The 18,114-nt window shown below is 36.8% G+C and overlaps 1 protein-coding gene across 2 annotated transcripts in view; it reads left to right on the forward strand.

The window, feature by feature from the left end:
• The window catches only part of LOC122791846 (synaptotagmin-A-like), a 511,438-nt gene that overhangs the window by 410,598 nt on the left and 82,726 nt on the right, over positions 1-18,114 (forward strand). For both annotated transcript variants that reach the window (XM_044059816.1, XM_044059817.1), the window contains one exon: positions 4,506-4,618. In XM_044059816.1, the coding sequence (XP_043915751.1) occupies positions 4,506-4,618 (113 nt within the window). The remainder of the gene's footprint in view (positions 1-4,505; positions 4,619-18,114) is intronic.

The following is an 18,114-nucleotide window of genomic DNA, read 5'->3' on the forward strand; positions in this document are numbered from 1 at the left end:
TAACCTAAGAAACTACTTGCTCCACATGGCATCCTAAGACAAAGGACAGATGCCCAATCAGCTATTAGTTCCAAGACCTTGCAGAACTTGTGTTACTTTTCCTAGGTTAGGGATTCATAAAGAATTTCTTAATGACAAAGACACTCCATTTGTGTGCAGTACTCTCAAACAGATGGGCTAGTTAAGACTTTAACAAACATTAAACCATTAAAGTCTATATTACAAAAGACAATCGAACTGCATGGGACAAAATGGGACCAGACCCCCCCTATCTTCTTTGTGATGTAAGATAAGTATCCCAAATCTCAAATGGATTCACACCCTTTGAATTGCTGTATAGCAGACATCTGCAAGGCTTGTTAGACATAGCAGAAGAAACCTAGAAGGAGGAAAACACCTACTTTAAAAAGCATGGCAGTGTATTTTTCAGACAAAAAGGACAGATACAGAATTTTAATTCCTATAGTAAAAGAACATATAGAAAGAACAAAGGAGACACAAAAAAGTGCATTTAAGGGAATGCCTTTGTATAAAGTACTTGAGTTAGTAACCAGTGTTAAAAATTAGCAAATCCTTTTAAAATCATAGAAAATGTAAATTGTAAGATGAGATAACCAGGTAAAAGGAAACCAGAACAATTATGCTACATAAATGTTCTGAAACCTTGGACAGAATATCAAGTTTCTGTAGTAAGCGAGTTTGCAGAAGTTATGTTCCTACAGCATGCCCTACAGTCAAGGTAGATGAGGCATTGTCAATGTCCCAGAAAAAAGAAGTAAATGATTTTGCACTTAGGAATAAAAATATATATTCACAGTTATACAGAAACACAATATAGAAGCCATGACTAGTGTGAAAGTAAATTTGAAACAAATTGAATACCTCACCCACAATAATAAAGAGTTAAGGGAAAGGTACAGAAATGCTCAAACCTGGAGTCATAGTAGAAGCTGAAAGTAAAAGGAATAACCCCATTGTACTGATTTCCCATTCAGCATCTTGCTAGGTTGTGAATTTTTGCCATAACTTCCAAAACTGAAATAGCTTATTTAAAATTGATTCATATTCCATGGCCTGAGTAGGGAAACTGATTTAAAAACTGGGCAAGGTTAGGTTTTGGACAACTTTGGACCTAAGCAAAGTTTTTTGGAAAATTCCTCTAATCCCAAAAACTAAGGAAAAAATAACATTTTCTTCACCAGATGGACTATTTCACAATGGACTCTTGCCTTTTGATCTTCACAGAACACCAGTAAGATTTCAGAGACTGATGGAAAAATTCAAAGATCCAAACTAATATGCAGCGGCCAGACAGGATGATGGCAGCATTTCTGAGGTCAGAGAAAACCATCTCCCTAAAGTTCAAGCTGTCTTAGGTTCACTGCAGCAAGTTGGGTTAACTACTAACCCAGCTAAATGTAAGTTGGGCATAACAGAAGCCCACTCTTTGAGTTATGTAATAGGTTGAAAGATGGTGAAATCACATGCAACAGACTACCAAACTACATTAAAGTAAGTCTTAGCTTACATATTTTTAAAAACAGCCTGGACACTTATTATGGGAACAAGTGGTTTGTATATTGGCAGTCTAGAAGGACATTAATGGCTGTCCTTGAAATATTTGTATGTATATATGTATGAATGTATGATGAAATAGTACAAAACTGGCCCACACCAACTATTAAAAAACAAGTTAAGGCTTTCTGTCAGCCTGGCTTGCTATTATTATGAAATTATTTCTAATTTTGCTGTCTTTGGATATTCCTTGCAAAAAAAAAACATTTAGAAAATTCAAAGACAAGCTGTATTCAGAATCAGCACTAATATCTCCAGAAGTTTCCAAATTATTCTTAGTGCTCACAGATGCCTCTAAGGAAGGCACGTGTGCAGTTTTGTTTCAAGTTATAGACAAGAATGCATAGTAATAACAAAATATGTTATTCAGCTATTGAGGGGGAATGCCTTAGCATGAAATGGTCCTTTATCTCTCTAATATAATTGTAAGTAGGGACTTTGTTTTTGTAACCGATAATCCTTTATAGTTTCTCTACCACCAAAAATATTGCAAACTAAAAGTACTTAGGTAGATTTTGACCTCCAACACTTTAACATAAACAATCCTGATCCCAGTCACTTAAATGGGGATGGGCTGTCTCAGGCTTACAGCTCAACCTGTAGGACTGGAACTGGTGAGTCTGCACTGAAAAGTGGTCATGAAGTATAGTAACTGAAATGAAAGCACCCTACTGACTGCAGAAGGATATGACAGTGAGCCTGAAATAGGCAGGAAAACCATCTCCACAGCAAGTTCAGCAACTGATGTTCAACATATTCTATAAGTTCTGTATATAACAGGGCCACTGCCCCATTGAGATTTCTCATCCTCTAGATCTAGAGAGCATTACCTGGAGTTTCCATGAGGTTTTTTGTATAGGAGAAGACAAAATTGAGAAGGGACATAGAGAGTGCTTAAGGCTGAGTGTCTCAAAGTAGAGGATTAGGTTCCCTTCTGTGTGAAAACACTGAGGCATACCCCCTGGGAGTGAGTACTGCAAACACACTAAAAGACTGTAAGGTGTTGTTATAATGCAGAGAAGAGGGGGATGCTAACAACTCAAATACACTTGTGGATTAACTGCTCAAAGTACTGCTTGATTTGACAACAATTTTATCTGTTTGGGTAAGGATTAAACAAAATGTTTGTTTAATTCCTTATGACTGTGTTGTTTTCAAACTGCATTTTTATCTTTTTTAAATGAAGTGCATTTTCATTCATTTTGAAACAAAGGAAATAAAATGATGTGTGCTGATGTAGCCTAGAACACATTTTTTTGCAGAATTTTGAGCTAATTCCGTTTAATGTGTTAAAATATATGTATGCATGTATACACTTATATGAGTTAAATGCTGACGCTATAAAGAAACTTCTGACTGCCTTTTGTAAGCTGTTATGAAGAGGTAATGAGCTTATCTCACCATGTGTAGCATGCATCTCATGTATAGCAATTCATTTCTGATGCTCATTATTTTTTTACTGTTTTCTAAAGGATATACCATAATACAAGTATGAAAACATATACAATTGTGTGACTGAAACATTTTAAGTAAAACTGAGAAAACAGATACAAGAAAAAACAATGTACGGAAATGGTTTGTTAGAAGGATTGTATTAACTCCCTAGGTCTTTGAGGCAACATATATTCTACTGATGAATCTAGAGGTGTTTTCTGTGTACCAAACATGATAAAAGTATTTGCAAAGTGTCTGAATGTATAAAATCCCTTATTCCTTTTCAATTTTATAGTTGATGCTTATTAGTTATGATTATTCATTGAAGGAAAATCAAATCAAAATCAAATGTCAATAAATAAAAAGAAGTTACACAGTTATGATACTTCTCTATTAAATTGTGGCTATTATTTCAACAGATTTTACTATCAGATTTCCTTCAGTTCACTATCAAGGTCACTGCGACAAGCACCATGAGTAATGTTTCTTTGAAAGAAACCTTACTTGGTGGTGCGTCTTATTCTATGGAAAAATGCCATGAATCCCGTAAATTATACCCAAAGCAAAACAAAAGTACAAATAGCATTGCTGTTAAATGGGAATCTGACTAGAGTGTTTCTTAGGCAGCAATGTCAGCTGACTCCTTCTACTGTTTCAGAAGTTCTACTATTTAATTTGATATTTCTACTTTGCTGTCACAGACCACTACAACTTCACATGTCTCATAACTTTATCCTGCTATGACTGTTAAATGATGAAGTTTGCCATTGTGTTTTGCTGTAATCATTAGGATGAATTATTTATCATCATGGATTTTAATTATTTATGTATGAAGTTTTGTTGTATTTTAATGTTTGCTTTTCATTCTAAGTCAATAGTGACCATTTTCCATTTGTTTTTATCAAAAGAAATGTGTTGATATATTCATATCATGACATTTTTCAAGAGAAGCTCATCAGTAGTACTTCTGTTTCAGTTCTGCAAAATGTCGAGTATCATGTAATTCCTAATGAGATTTTAACATCAGACTTCTAATTTGGTAAGAAAGTGCAGTACAGTGTAATATACTGGAATGCAAGCTATAAAAGAAAAAAAAATATGGTAATTAATGGGATTCCATTAGTCAGTATTCTGTGGCCTGAAAATAAATAATCTGAACTAGTACTTTACCCTGGATAATTCAAACAAACAAACAAGCAAACAGATACATAAATAAATGTGCTCACAAAGCCCACAAATTGCTGAAGTTATACTAGAGTACATTCAGGGCAATGAGTGAGAACTGTATTGAACTCATATGTGCCATCATTATTAATTTTGTAATGTGTTTGATTGTATTGCTTTAGAAAAATATACCATGCTGGTCAACTTAATGGAGCTATCACCCTGCTGTCATGAGAAAATGTCTGCTGAAGAATAAGAAAATAATTTTGTCATGCAATGGTTTACCCATAAATAGAGAAACAAATAAATAAAATATTTTCTCTTTTTGGCAGGACACACCAAACTAGGAAATGCTGATAATGGCGACTACAAAGATGGAAGCACTGTGAAGGAAAAACAAAGCTTGAGTTATTCTACAGCTGTCAAACTAGAGAAAGAGCCTGAGGTAAGTATCAGACATGCATGTCATCTAATGCAATCACTTTTTTCTGTAACTTGGAATGAGAGCTTGGCAAATTCATGCTCATTATCTGAGTTGTCCAGGAGCAAAACAAGGGGCGCGTATGAAAAGAGAGGCCTTGGAAATGTTAGAGAATTAATTATACTGTACTGAAGCACTACCCATTAGTTTCTAGTACAGAACATAACACCAATCCCACTTGCAAGTCAAACAGTTATAACATTCCACTGTAGAGGTGTAGAACTAAGGATTGGTAAAATAACTCAAAAGGTAACTGCAAAAAATAAAATGAAACCAGTAAATGTGCTTAAACTAAATATACATATTTGTAAGTGACCGTAGTCAGCAGTGAATATTTAAACTAGCGTTGTCGCCTCACAGTAAAACGTTCTCCTGTTCGATTCTCAGCTAGAGCTTCTTCTGTGTGGAGACATTGCATCAATGGGCATACCTTCATTGAAGGTTGTGCGTCAGGGCTGGCAACTCGGCACGTAAAAATCTACTGCCAATCAATTAGCGGACTGGAGTTCTGCTGTGGCGACCCCTAACCGGGAAAAGCCGAAAGACACAACAACAAGTTCCTGTTCAGATGTACTTAATACAGGGTTATCCAATGCTGGTATGATTTGATATTGAAGATAAAGCCTAATTGATCAAACAAAGACACTTATTGATAAACCTGTATTATTCTCAAACATACACAAGTTTTTGCTAGTATACAATGACATTACTTAAACGTGAAATTTTGTCGCTTTTTGTAAATAATGGCATTTTAGATAATGCCATTGGGCCAAGGAGCTTCTTTCTGTTCTGTCACTTTTCATATCTGGGCAGATATACATTGCATGCGAATGGCTTGTATGTGTCAATGTTTGCACAGCACAATGATTTAATACACCTGTCTCACATTGTTTAGGAAGTCACAAAGGTGCATGCATCCAGCTGATTACTCTAGGATTCTTTCTCACTTTTTACACATCCAGTGAGTAGGTTTTTTTTTCAGATTTGCTTTTAATTTTATATAAAATTACTTTTGGCTACTCTACTGACCCTTGATTTACAATTTCCCAAGGAACCAACTCAACGAGCCCAGCTCAGAGAAGTTTAACTTCCCATTCACTGTTTTCATGAGGAAGTCATGGCGAGTGCAGTTTCTAACTTTACACCAGCATTGATTCCTTCATTTTGGGAGATGTCTCCATTTTTCATGTTACAGTGGTGTTGGTATGTATAAGTTTAGGGGGTGTTGGGTAGATGTCTCCATTTTCCATGTTACAGTGGTGTTGGTATGTATAAGTTTAGGGGGTGTTGGGGAGATGTCTCCATTTTCCATGTTACAGTGGTGTTGGTATTTATAAGTTTAGGGGGTGTTGGGGAGATGTCTCCATTTTCCATGTTACAGTGGTGTTGGTATGTATAAGTTTAGGGGGTGTTGGGGAGATGTCTCCATTTTCCATGTTACAGTGGTGTTGGTATGTATAAGTTTAGGGGGTGTTGGGGAGATGTCTCCATTTTCCATGTTACAGTGGTGTTGGTATGTATAAGTTTAGGGGGTGTTGGGGAGATGTCTCCATTTTTCATGTTACAGTGGTGTTGGTATGTATAAGTTTAGGGGGTGTTGGGGAGATGTCTCCATTTTCCATGTTACAGTGGTGTTGGTATGTATAAGTTTAGCGGGTGTTGGGGAGATGTCTCCATTTTCCATGTTACAGTGATGTTGGTATGTATAAGTTTAGCGGGTGTTGGGGAGATGTCTCCATTTTCTATGTTACAGTGGTGTTGGTATGTATAAGTTTAGGGGGTGTTGGGGAGATGTCTCCATTTTCCATGTTACAGTGGTGTTGGTATGTATAAGTTTAGGGGGTGTTGGGGAGATGTCTCCATTTTTCATGTTACAGTGGTGTTGGTATGTATAAGTTTAGGGGGTGTTGGGGAGATGTCTCCATGTTCCATGTTACAGTAGTGTTGGTATGTATAAGTTTAGGGGTGTTGGGGAGATGTCTCCATGTTCCATGTTACAGTGGTGTTGGTATGTATAAGTTTAGGGGATGTTGGGGAGATGTCTCCATGTTTCATGTTACAGTGGTGTTGGTATGTATAAGTTTAGGGGTGTTGGGGAGATGTCTCCATGTTCCATGTTACAGTGGTGTTGGTATGTATAAGTTTAGGGGTGTTGGGGAGATGTCTCCATGTTTCATGTTACAGTGGTGTTGGTATGTATAAGTTTAGGGGATGTTGGGGAGATGTCTCCATGTTCCATGTTACAGTGGTGTTGGTATGTATAAGTTTAGGGGTGTTGGGGAGATGTCTCCATGTTTCATGTTACAGTGGTGTTGGTATGTATAAGTTTAGGGGTGTTGGGGAGATGTCTCCATGTTCCATGTTACAGTGGTGTTGGTATGTATAAGTTTAGGGGTGTTGGGGAGATGTCTCCATGTTTCATGTTACAGTGGTGTTGGTATGTATAAGTTTAGGGGATGTTGGGGAGATGTCTCCATGTTTCATGTTACAGTGGTGTTGGTATGTATAAGTTTAGGGGTGTTGGGGAGATGTCTCCATGTTCCATGTTATAGTGGTGTTGGTATGTATAAGTTTAGGGGTGTTGGGGAGATGTCTCCATGTTTCATGTTACAGTGGTGTTGGTATGTATAAGTTTAGGGGATGTTGGGGAGATGTCTCCATGTTTCATGTTACAGTGGTGTTGGTATGTATAAGTTTAGGGGATGTTGGGGAGATGTCTCCATGTTTCATGTTACAGTGGTGTTGGTATGTATAAGTTTAGGGGATGTTGGGGAGATGTCTCCATGTTTCATGTTACAGTGGTGTTGGTATGTATAAGTTTAGGGGGTGTTGGGGGAGCTCACTGCTCACATATAGAATGGGGGTTTGCCTCACTGCAAAAAATGCTTACATTTAATTTTTTTCCCATGGGATTGATTGCTCAAGCAGTTGTCCTTGGCATCTTAGGTCACTAAGGACATGCAACTTAGGGAATCATAGAGGAGACATTGTATTTCTGTGACTAGAAGTACTAGTGTGTGTGGGAGGGTGACATTTTGTTTTAAGACATGTTATTGCTTGAGTGTTGCTTCTCTTCTCAGAGCTGTAAAGAATATGGCACCTGTAGAATTGTATTTTTAGTAGTTTAGCAGATATTTCTGTCCTTTTTTGGTCAGATATTTTCCCTTGGGTAATGCTCAATTTACAGTGAACTTGCATGGTTGATCAACTAATGGTTATTCTCATTTGTGAACATAAACTATTTTCCATTGTAAAATATGTTTGTAGCTGCAAATGCTATTATTGTATAAGACTTGTGGGTTATACTTGTGTTTAATCATATTCTTTATCATGTCATTTACAATAAATTTCACACCATAAATGACAACACCCCCCCCCAAAAAGAAAATAATCATAAAGATGTAGAAAAAAGAAATGATGTATCATCATGGAAGTAAAGCACATGACATGAAGAAAATGTATGAAAACAGAAATGTGAAGACAGGGGGATGGGAAATGTAGGTTACAGTGGATGTGCATGATGGGAAATTACAACATATTTCAAATATTATAATAGTGAATAGGAAAAAAACAACTGTTAGGTATTGGGGCCAACTGAAAGTTTGCTTTTTTGTAGGGATGAAAAATATTTGTTTTTGGAATTTGCAAAAGGAAGATGTGGGCAATGTAGGGAGAAGGGCCACAGTGATAGAAATCGTCAGCCATTTTGTAGGAAACACAGTGAATCTTGTCATTTCTGGTTTGAATTTCTAGAGCTGGAAAGAGGTTTATAGGTATGTACTAAGCTAGCTGTCCTTGTGGGACAATTTAAGCCTAGCCAATTTCCCTTTTAGATATGAAAATAATACCCTGTACCTGTGTTTGTGAGGTAAACACCTTAAGCATTATGCCATCCCCAACCTATCAATTACATGGCTTCCGAATACTCATGGTTTCTTTTTTTTTTTTTAATTTTCACTTTTAAAGTCTTTATAGATACATTCAGGCCAATAAAGCCCAAATCCATTAACTATAGACATGCATGCTACAGCCTTTTAGTGGTCTCATCAGCACAGCATAAGTGGTGTGGATACATGAAGAAAAAAGTGAAATAAAAAAAACATACAGTATGTAGAAGTAATATTCAGGAAGAAAGTAAAACAGCTGATGTATGTGAGGAAGAAAGTGAAAGCAATATGACCCATAATGAAATAAAAGGTCAAGCTGAAGGGTTACTGGTAGAAAAGATTCAGATGCAAATGCAACATAATTATGATGGGTTGGCAAGAGTAGGAGGATGGTTTGCATGAAACAGGAGAATTACAAGAACAGAAAGAAAATAAATGTATTGACGGAGTGTGAGAAAGATAAAAATGAGAACAGAAGGGAAAAAGGATGTGAACGGGAAAGGGATGAAATAGGAATTCTAGGATTAAATGTCACTAGTATACAAAATGAGGTGAGAGGTTTATTGGTTGCTGAACGTTGCAAGAAGAAAAATATGTTTGCTTCATGTAAGATGTATTAAAAAAGAAAAAAATGAAAAATAAAGCAGTATAGGGAAAAGATTACATGGTTATTAGGATATGAAACATGTTTATGGTTACGGGTGTGACTAAGAGAAAATTAAGTAAAATATTGGGTATAGCAATTATAATATCAGGAAGTCTGATGATATGTGACCTGAGAAAAAGGGGAAATTGTTTGAGGGTGATAGTGATATATTTGTATATAAATATGTCAGAAAGAAAAAATGTATTCAGAAATTTAAAAAATATGTAATAGTAAACATCTCAGTAATAATATCTGAGCATTTCAATTGTAGGGTAAGCAAATAAAAAGGAAAAATAACATACTCTGTAAAGGTAATAAATGAAGAGATATGATATGGAAACCTGAATGTGGGAAAAAAGTAGAGACTAGATGTACAAAAGTATCATTTATTCATATCATATAAAGGAAGTGGCAAGTGGGGTAGAAGGAATACATTTGTTTATTTATTTGAATTTATATGAATTTGTTTACTAAGACAGATCGCAGATAAATTCTGACCAATTTCAGACTCAGCTGAGGGTCAAAAACTGACAAGGCGTACAAAATAGAGTACAATGACACATTAGTGATAATAAAACAGTATAAAGGTAAACTAATGCTTTGGATGCATAGCAAATTCAATGTATAATTTAAAATATGCAAAAGAAAGTTTCAAAATATTTGAGAAATTAGAGTAGACTAAATTAGAAATTTGAAAAGAATCTAAGGATCTTATTGGTTGAGTTAGAGTGGATAAGGGTTAGTGTACACATAAATAATATGATATAAGGTGTAACAGGTACATTTTGCTTGATTAACTAAATGTGATTTTAGCATAGAACAGAACTTTGAAAAAGATGATGAGTCTTTAATTTCAGGTTGGAGCGACTCCCACCATTTAGGTCCAAGAACTAAGAGGGCATGCATAGAGATATGTAACATGGGGTATATGATTTTTGTTTTAATGCCTGAGTAATTCAAATATTTTGGTTGTGTGGGAGTTTGGCTTATTAATTTTGATGTTAAAAGAGGTATAATATGTCCATTTAGGAGTTTGAATAGTTGTGATCCTAGGGGTAGGTCTGCTGTTTGTTTAATTGGGAGCCATTCTGCCTTTTTATTGTTATATAGTGGTGTTCATTTCTTGAGAAGTGTGTAATAAACCCATATAATTTGTTGCGTAGTGTTTGAATAATGGTAGAATTTTTATTTGAGACTGTTGATATAAGAGGTCATCTGAATTGAAATTGAGGGAGTAGGATTCATTATTGGATTTCAGATCTGGTGGAGTGTAAAAGAAAAGGGGACATTTTTGTTTCCAGAAAAGTAGAGGATTTTTCAGGTGATAAAGGAACAGAGTTGGGTAATAATAAAAAATAGTAGACGGAAAATAAATAAAATGGTTAATAGGGAATGTAAGCAAAAAGAAAGAAATGAAGGAAGAATGTAGTAGACTATGGCAAGAGCATATGATAATGAGATTATATTATGACAGTTGAGCACATTGATGGGTAGTGTTTAAAGAGAAACATAAAGATGTTTGAGGAAGTAGAAAGAAGGGTGAAAAAAGTAGTGAAGTAGAGTATAAAAATATAGCTAAAGATTATGCAAAAGGAATGGAAGGAGGAAGTAATAGGATAAGAGAAAGAAGAACAATTTGTAGAGATAATGCATTAGAAGGAAGATATTGAAAAGGGAAGGCGAAAAGTAAAGAAAATGTTTGGACCTTTGACACAATCTCCCACTCAGGCATCAATGAAAACCTAATACAACTTGGCGTAAATCTCATCAGATGGGTGTCCAATTGGCTCATCGATAGAACCCACAAGGTCAAAATAGGTGTCTCCACCTCCAACAGCAGACCTGTCACTAGTGGTGCTCCCCAGGGATCTGTCCAGGGATCCCTACTGTTTGGCATCTACTTCTCAGAGGTCCAGGCAGAGACAAAAGGCCTGTGGCTGACCAAGATTGCAGATGACTGTAAGTTGGGTGCTGTCATTGTCTCCCCAAATGATGTTAACATACTGCAAGAGGGTCTCACAGCAACAAATGACTGGTGTCAAAGTCATGGCCTTAAGTTAAATGGAAAAAACTGTATTATCATACCATTCAGCAAAAACATGGCCCCTACTGATTACCACATCAATGGCAACCCTCTAAGCACACAACCTGTGGTGAGAGATCTGGGTACTCAGGTTGACAACAATCTTACATTTGACCATAATGTGGTGGCAGTGGTCAGAAAAGCCTTTTACTTGGTTCATCTCATAAATAAAGGGATTGCATCCAGAAAAAAAGGAGGTTATTACCTCTGTGTACTCCTTCCTCCTTAGGCCTATAATTGAGTATAATGCCCTGTTTGGTATGTACCTCTCCAAACACATGCACCAACTGGAAAGGCCACAGAACTACCTCATAAAGAGAATCCCTGTCCTCCAACATCTGTCCTATGCAGACAAGCTCAAATCACTATCACTCTACTTGGTATTGTACAGATTGCTCAGAGATGATCTGTGTCTTGCCTACAAGGCAATTTCAGACCCTGCCCTTCTAGAAGCTCTATATCCATAAGTCTAACTCCTCATGCATTACCCACTTGAAAGGCCTAAATCTAATATGCAACATCAACAAAGCCTGCTGGAGAGACCGCTCTGTCTCACAGAGGCTGCCCCATCCCTGGAATAGACTTCCAATACATATCAAACAGAGTACCTTGCTGACCCTCTTCAAGATCAACCTTGATGAGTGGATGGGAAGCCACAAATTTGTCCCAGGGGTTCCACCTGTATCCTTCATTGACAGGGGTGACAGGTGCTGACTGAGGTTTCTTGTTTGGGAGATAAACTCCTCGCTTGGCTTATAAGGACCTCAAGGCCATTAGCCTAGTACCCTCCTATGATCCTATAAGAAATAAACAGTATGATAAAAAAAGAAAACATTAAGGCAATGCTGTGCAGACAGAAGTGCTTCTTAAAAGGGCAGAAAGAAAATGTTTCCCCATTTTTAAAAAAAAAGAAATCAAAAGAAGGTAAGGAAATGGATGGAATGATAGATGAGGGTAGTAAAATCTAAGCAAGAAGACGTTATGGAGATAGTAGAATAGTTTGTAAAGATAATGCATTAGTAGGAAGATACTGAAAGAGAAAGGTGAAAAGTAAAGAAAGTTTTAGATAAAGCAGAACAAAGTTAGAAGAAAGGCTTGAACTGAAAATTGGAAGAGGTTATACAATAAGCGAAGGAGGATTTAACAGCAGGTTTGCATGAGGTCATTTATGCATATTATAAGGGGATGAGTGGAAGGGAAAATAAGTATTTGCAGAAATAGTAAATGAGTAGTTAGAAGAAGGGATAGAAGATGACAAAAACGATATTAAGAATTGGAGGCCAGTAACACTGAGACATGCTGATTATTGAAATCTTATGAAGATAATACAAAAAAGAGGGGGGATTATCTTGGAAGAAATATAGGTAAAGGCCATATGAAGTAAGGGGGAAACAACTGAAGGAAATGTTAGTAATTATAAAATAAGTAATAGATGATATTTAAAGAGAAAAAAAGTAAGGTTGTTGTATGTGATTTAATAGAAACATTTAATTTGGTAAGTCATGAAGGAATAAGGGATTTTTTATGAAAACTCTTCTGACATCGCAGATTTGGTTGGGTTGAGACTACTTTCAGCAGAATACCCCCTCCAAGGATGATTTCATAATTTCACGTACCTACACTAAACTTAAGATAAGAAGGAGCAAGTCACAGTTGACACAAACAGTATGATATTAGGACTACCTAAATAATAGTGCACTATTAATTAGCACTACTATAATACAGAGGATTATGATTGGGTCTCTGCTCACAACCCATTTATTACATGTTCTAGACATGGAGGGCAAGAAATTAACCTTGAGGGCAAACACGGTCATAATTCTTTGTAGTGCATGACGCTTTGTCTGTGCCATGTACTACAAGTTGCAGAAAAAAGTGAGAAAGTAAAGACATTTGAAGTGATTACTGGCTTTGACTTACTTGTCAAACCGACAGCAATATGCCTGTCCACTTCTTTGCTGAAGAATGCAGAATAAATGTAAAAATAATGGGGAGGAGGGATCTGAATAAATGGCAGTTTATAAACATTGCTCTAATGTACTTAAAAAGTTAATAGAACAACAGGTTTTATATCAACATGGATTTTCTGAACAGTAACAATTATGAAACTCTAATGAGAAGTATTATTGACTGACTGTAATCCTTTGTGATTTACCAGAAAATCATAGATTTTAAGGGACAGAGCAAAATATGAGACAAAATCAGAGAAGTTCTGCAAAATCAGGGACAGTTGAAGGGTTGTGCCGGCAGAAATGAGCCCTTATGGCAGAAAGTAAAACAGCTGTTAACTATTTGGTTCTGACCCACATTTTGTTTATGTGTGTGGCAGAGTGAAGTTCTCACATCTTTTAAAGGCTATTTTGCCCTCCATCTCTGTTCTTTGCTGGCCAGCACTGTCCCTTGCATGAGACCCGATTGTAACAGGCTTAGGGTTGCTTAACAAGCCTAAGTATCCCTCAGTGCTGTTACCATCCATTTTCAAACTATAGAAGCACCTAACAAGTTTCTCTTTTTCCCAGTATCAGAGCATAATCACAGTGCCCCATGCACTACATATATATAACAAGTGAAAACAATAACTTAAATGTTATCAGGCCAAAGTCATAAGTAGAAGTAAGAAAATGAAAAATTACACAGTAAAGGTTTTTCTTTTTTATTCAAACACATGCATGTTGAGTGGACAGCCTAATCAGCATGTTTGTTGTATAGCCAGCATTGGTAACATGCTGCAGGGATATTTTTGGCATGGCTACTGAACTCACAGATCGCAGATGCTTATTTTCTCTGTTTTATGCCCCTACAAGTGCCAGCTGCCAAACAAATGTCCATGCAGTAAAGCACTCTCCCGGCATGCTCTTCTGTTATAACAATATATAATTATAGGAGGCTATAAAAGCATCAGGAGCTGACATGCTAACAAGAAAATGCTGAGCACTGGGAAACTTTTAAACTTAAGTAATTTCATTCATAAGATGTTCTTGTGGATAAGAAGAATAAAAGTGCTTAACTAAAGTTTCTTTGAGTGCTCAGCTTTTTCCCCTTATATCTTACTTTTTTTTAAATTAACGTCCACAAGAAACATGCACTGTGCAATCATCACCTGAATGCATATGCAGTATATGCTTCACAATCTGCTCTAAGGAAGAATCTGTGGAAGAACATTAATGTCTTTTTACATGATGGAATTATTTAAGAAAGGTAAGCAATTTTTTTAATATTGTCATTGTATTGTAGCACTAATCTACTCCTGCGTGTGGGCATATCACGATTTACCTCTGGTTGTGTTTGTTTAATCACTTGGACTTCGCCCTTATGATCAAGTCACAGACTGTGTAAATCTTTATATACCTACGCATGTAGTCATGAGTCATTGCAAAAATATGCACCCATTTAATCATAAAAGTAATAAAGACAACTACAATTATTCATAGTTTCATAATATTTACTTGCTGCCCTCTCACATGTTCTCATGTGCACACTCCTAGTTAAGGTGGACTTTCTGGATATCTTTTTACACACACAGATTGAATGAGCCACAAAAATATTAAAATAAAAACTCACAAATGTGAACATGCATACATGTATTCATGTGCATAAATACACACATGCACACACAATCACACACACACACACACACACACACACACACACACATATTCATGCATAAATACATACAGTTTTACACACACACACACACGCACACACGCACACATACACATACACACACACACGCACACACACACATACACATACACACACACACATACACACACACACACACACACACACACACACACACACACACACACACACACACACACACACACACACACACACACATACACAGGAACACAGGCATAGCTAGGGTGGGGTGAAGGTGGCAGCAACCCCAGGTGTAACATGTTAGGGGATCTGATTGGGTCTTTATTGCATTGCTAGAATGCATTAATGCTGCTTTTTTTGTGTATTGAACTTAAGGGTCTATATCACATTGTCAAATTTTTTAAAGTTTGAATGTCATACGGTCGACACCATATGATCGAACTTTTAAAAGTCTGAACATTTCAATGGAGAGATTTCCCTTTTCTGCACTGTGGTGCGATCTCTGAGTTGGTATATTTGAAGACCAGGAGTGTGTGGGGTGCAGCCCCCCATATGGGGGGAGTGCAGGGAGGCTTGCCCCCCTCCTTAAACCATTCAGGCAGGTTTTTTTCTTTGGTTTATTTTTTTTTATTACATTTTTGAACTTTTAAAAGTTTGATCATATGGTGTCGACCATATGATGGTCAAATTTTAAAAAGTTCTATTATGTAATATAGACGCGGACTTAAGCAGTGCTTTAGTGCATTTTGTGTAGGGTGCATAAATTAGATAAGCTACTTGCTACAGTGGTAGCAAGGAATTTACTAAACTTTAAAATTAAAGAGCTTTTCTCAGTCTGAACTGAAGCTTTTTAGTGTTATATGTGCAGCATAAACAGTAACAAACGTCTTCTTTTTCGGCTTTTCCCATTTATGGATCGCCATAGCGGAACTCCGGTCCGCTAATGATTAGCAGTAGATTTTTATGGTGCCAAGATGCCAGCCCAATGCCCAACCTTCAGCAAAGGCACGCCCATTCACGCATGTCTTTCGAATGCCACGTGACCGCGGGGAGGGCATGCAGACTCCACACAGAAGGCGCTCCATCCGGGAATCAAACAGGAGAACCTCTTGCTGTGAGGTGACAATGCTACCACTGAACCACAGTGGCATATAAACAGTAACAAACTGCTTGCTACAAATGTAACAAGCATTACTTCAATTTAAGTATCACTTTTTTTTTGCTTCCCCAGGAGTGTAGATAAAAAAGAATGGACTAGACTTTTTGTCTTGCTCTTTACATTAGGAGCACCAGATTGAGAAACAGAGCTTTCTGCCCCTTAAAGAAAATGTGTGGATAGGAAATAACAGAGCTGACTGGATTTATTTTTTTAATTCCTGAACATAAAGTTGAGGAGGAGGGACCAAATTAGAGGACAGCTCTGGACAATACATGCATATTCTCACACATATTATAAAAGCTGAAACTGTTTCTTGGAAAATAAGCTCAGTGTTTCCAAGGTATTATAGAGATATAGAAGTACCAAAACAAAGCATAAGAATGCAAAAAGAAATGATTTTAAAATAATTTTCCATAGAAGTAGCGTCAAAGGAAGTCTAAACCTTAACACGTTTATTACAATGCAGTTCATCTTTGTAAACAGATATTAACAAAATTCACCCAGTTTTGACTTTTAAGAGGTTATATACATCTATATTTATGCTACAAAGAAATTATACAGATACTCATTTTCTAAACAGCAAAAAGTTGGTGTCTTAACTCATTGTTAATAAATTTGTCATCTTGTCTATTTAGACTGTTGGAAGGATCTCAGCACTGGTGAAAAAATGAAAGGTGCAATATTTCTAACTGAGATACAACTACTGTTGAGACAACCAGATGTATTAATGTTTCTAAGGCTGTTCCCCTGAGCACTGGAGCACAGAAAATCTAAGAAGGCATTTATGAACTAAGCAGGTTGTAAATATCATCCTTGTCACATGTTTAGGTGATGGCTGGCAGGTCATAACTAGAACATATTATTCAGCCATAAAAGATGAACATAATGTATGAAAGAAAAGTGTGTGTTGCACTAACTAGAGGACAGAGATAGAGAATATCCAAAGAGCTTCATTGCGTTATAAACCACAACATGTTATTGTTATATACTGGAATCTACTCATCCTTTCCCAGACATTATAAATGGGGGTATAGCCTAAGAAACTAATGCTCATATTTTGATTTTTTTCACTTACATAAAACTAGTGGTGATAACTTGTCTGCCGACAGTATCGCACACCAAACTACTTACGATCTTAGTCGAACACAACCTAAACAAGCCCTCGTTGCTTTGGTTTCAAGATTACCTATCCAACCACCAACAAGCAGTTAAGTGGCATTATTCCCTCTCCCCCTTCTCCCAGGAACAGTAGGTGTACCACAAGGATCCATACTGGGACCTCTACTATTTAACATCTTTAAAAACACCCTCCACACCGCCACCCAGCGAGATACAATAGTCCAATATACAGATGATACTACACTGATCTGCTCAGCCCCCACACTCCAAACACTTCAAACTAAAACCCAAGAGGCCTTCTCCATTATCAAAAACTGGTTACAAAACTCACAACTAATACTTAACCCCAAAAAGACTCAACTTATGCTTTTCCAAACTACCAAAACTATTGATTCTTCTGCTCTTTTCTCTATCAGTTCTGCCAATAACACCCAGATCTCCAGTATCACAAGATAAACATCTTGGTGTAATACTTGACCAAAACCTAAAGTTTGACAAACATATAGCACAAACCATATTCAAAGTCCATAAAAAACTTGGAACCCTATACCGCTGCAAAAACTATCTAACCAAAAACTCCAAAATTACTATATCCAGAACTCACCTTCTCTCTACATTGCTTTATGCATCCCCTGTATTAACAAACCTTAACAAGATAGATCTACACAAATTGTCCAAGTGCTATAATAAAATAGCTACATTTGCAGCCAACTTTAATTTCCGCTCCCACCACTGTCACTCACTAAAACAATTAGGTTGGCTGAAACTCGCCAACTTACTGAACTATAACCAACTGACCATGGCTCATTACTTGCTGTACCACCCAAACAAGATTCCTGATCTCTCAGGCTTACCCAACTTTCACAATTCTGCTTGCCAACTAAGATCCACAAACAAAGCCCTTCTTGAAGTAGCTAAGTGTAAACACAGTGCCGCTGAATCCCTCTATTCCTACACAGTTGC

Source organism: Protopterus annectens, chromosome 17.part0 (assembly GCF_019279795.1).
Source record: "Protopterus annectens isolate FY-2018-M chromosome 17.part0, PAN1.0, whole genome shotgun sequence".
Classification (NCBI taxonomy): Eukaryota; Metazoa; Chordata; order Ceratodontiformes; family Protopteridae; genus Protopterus; species Protopterus annectens.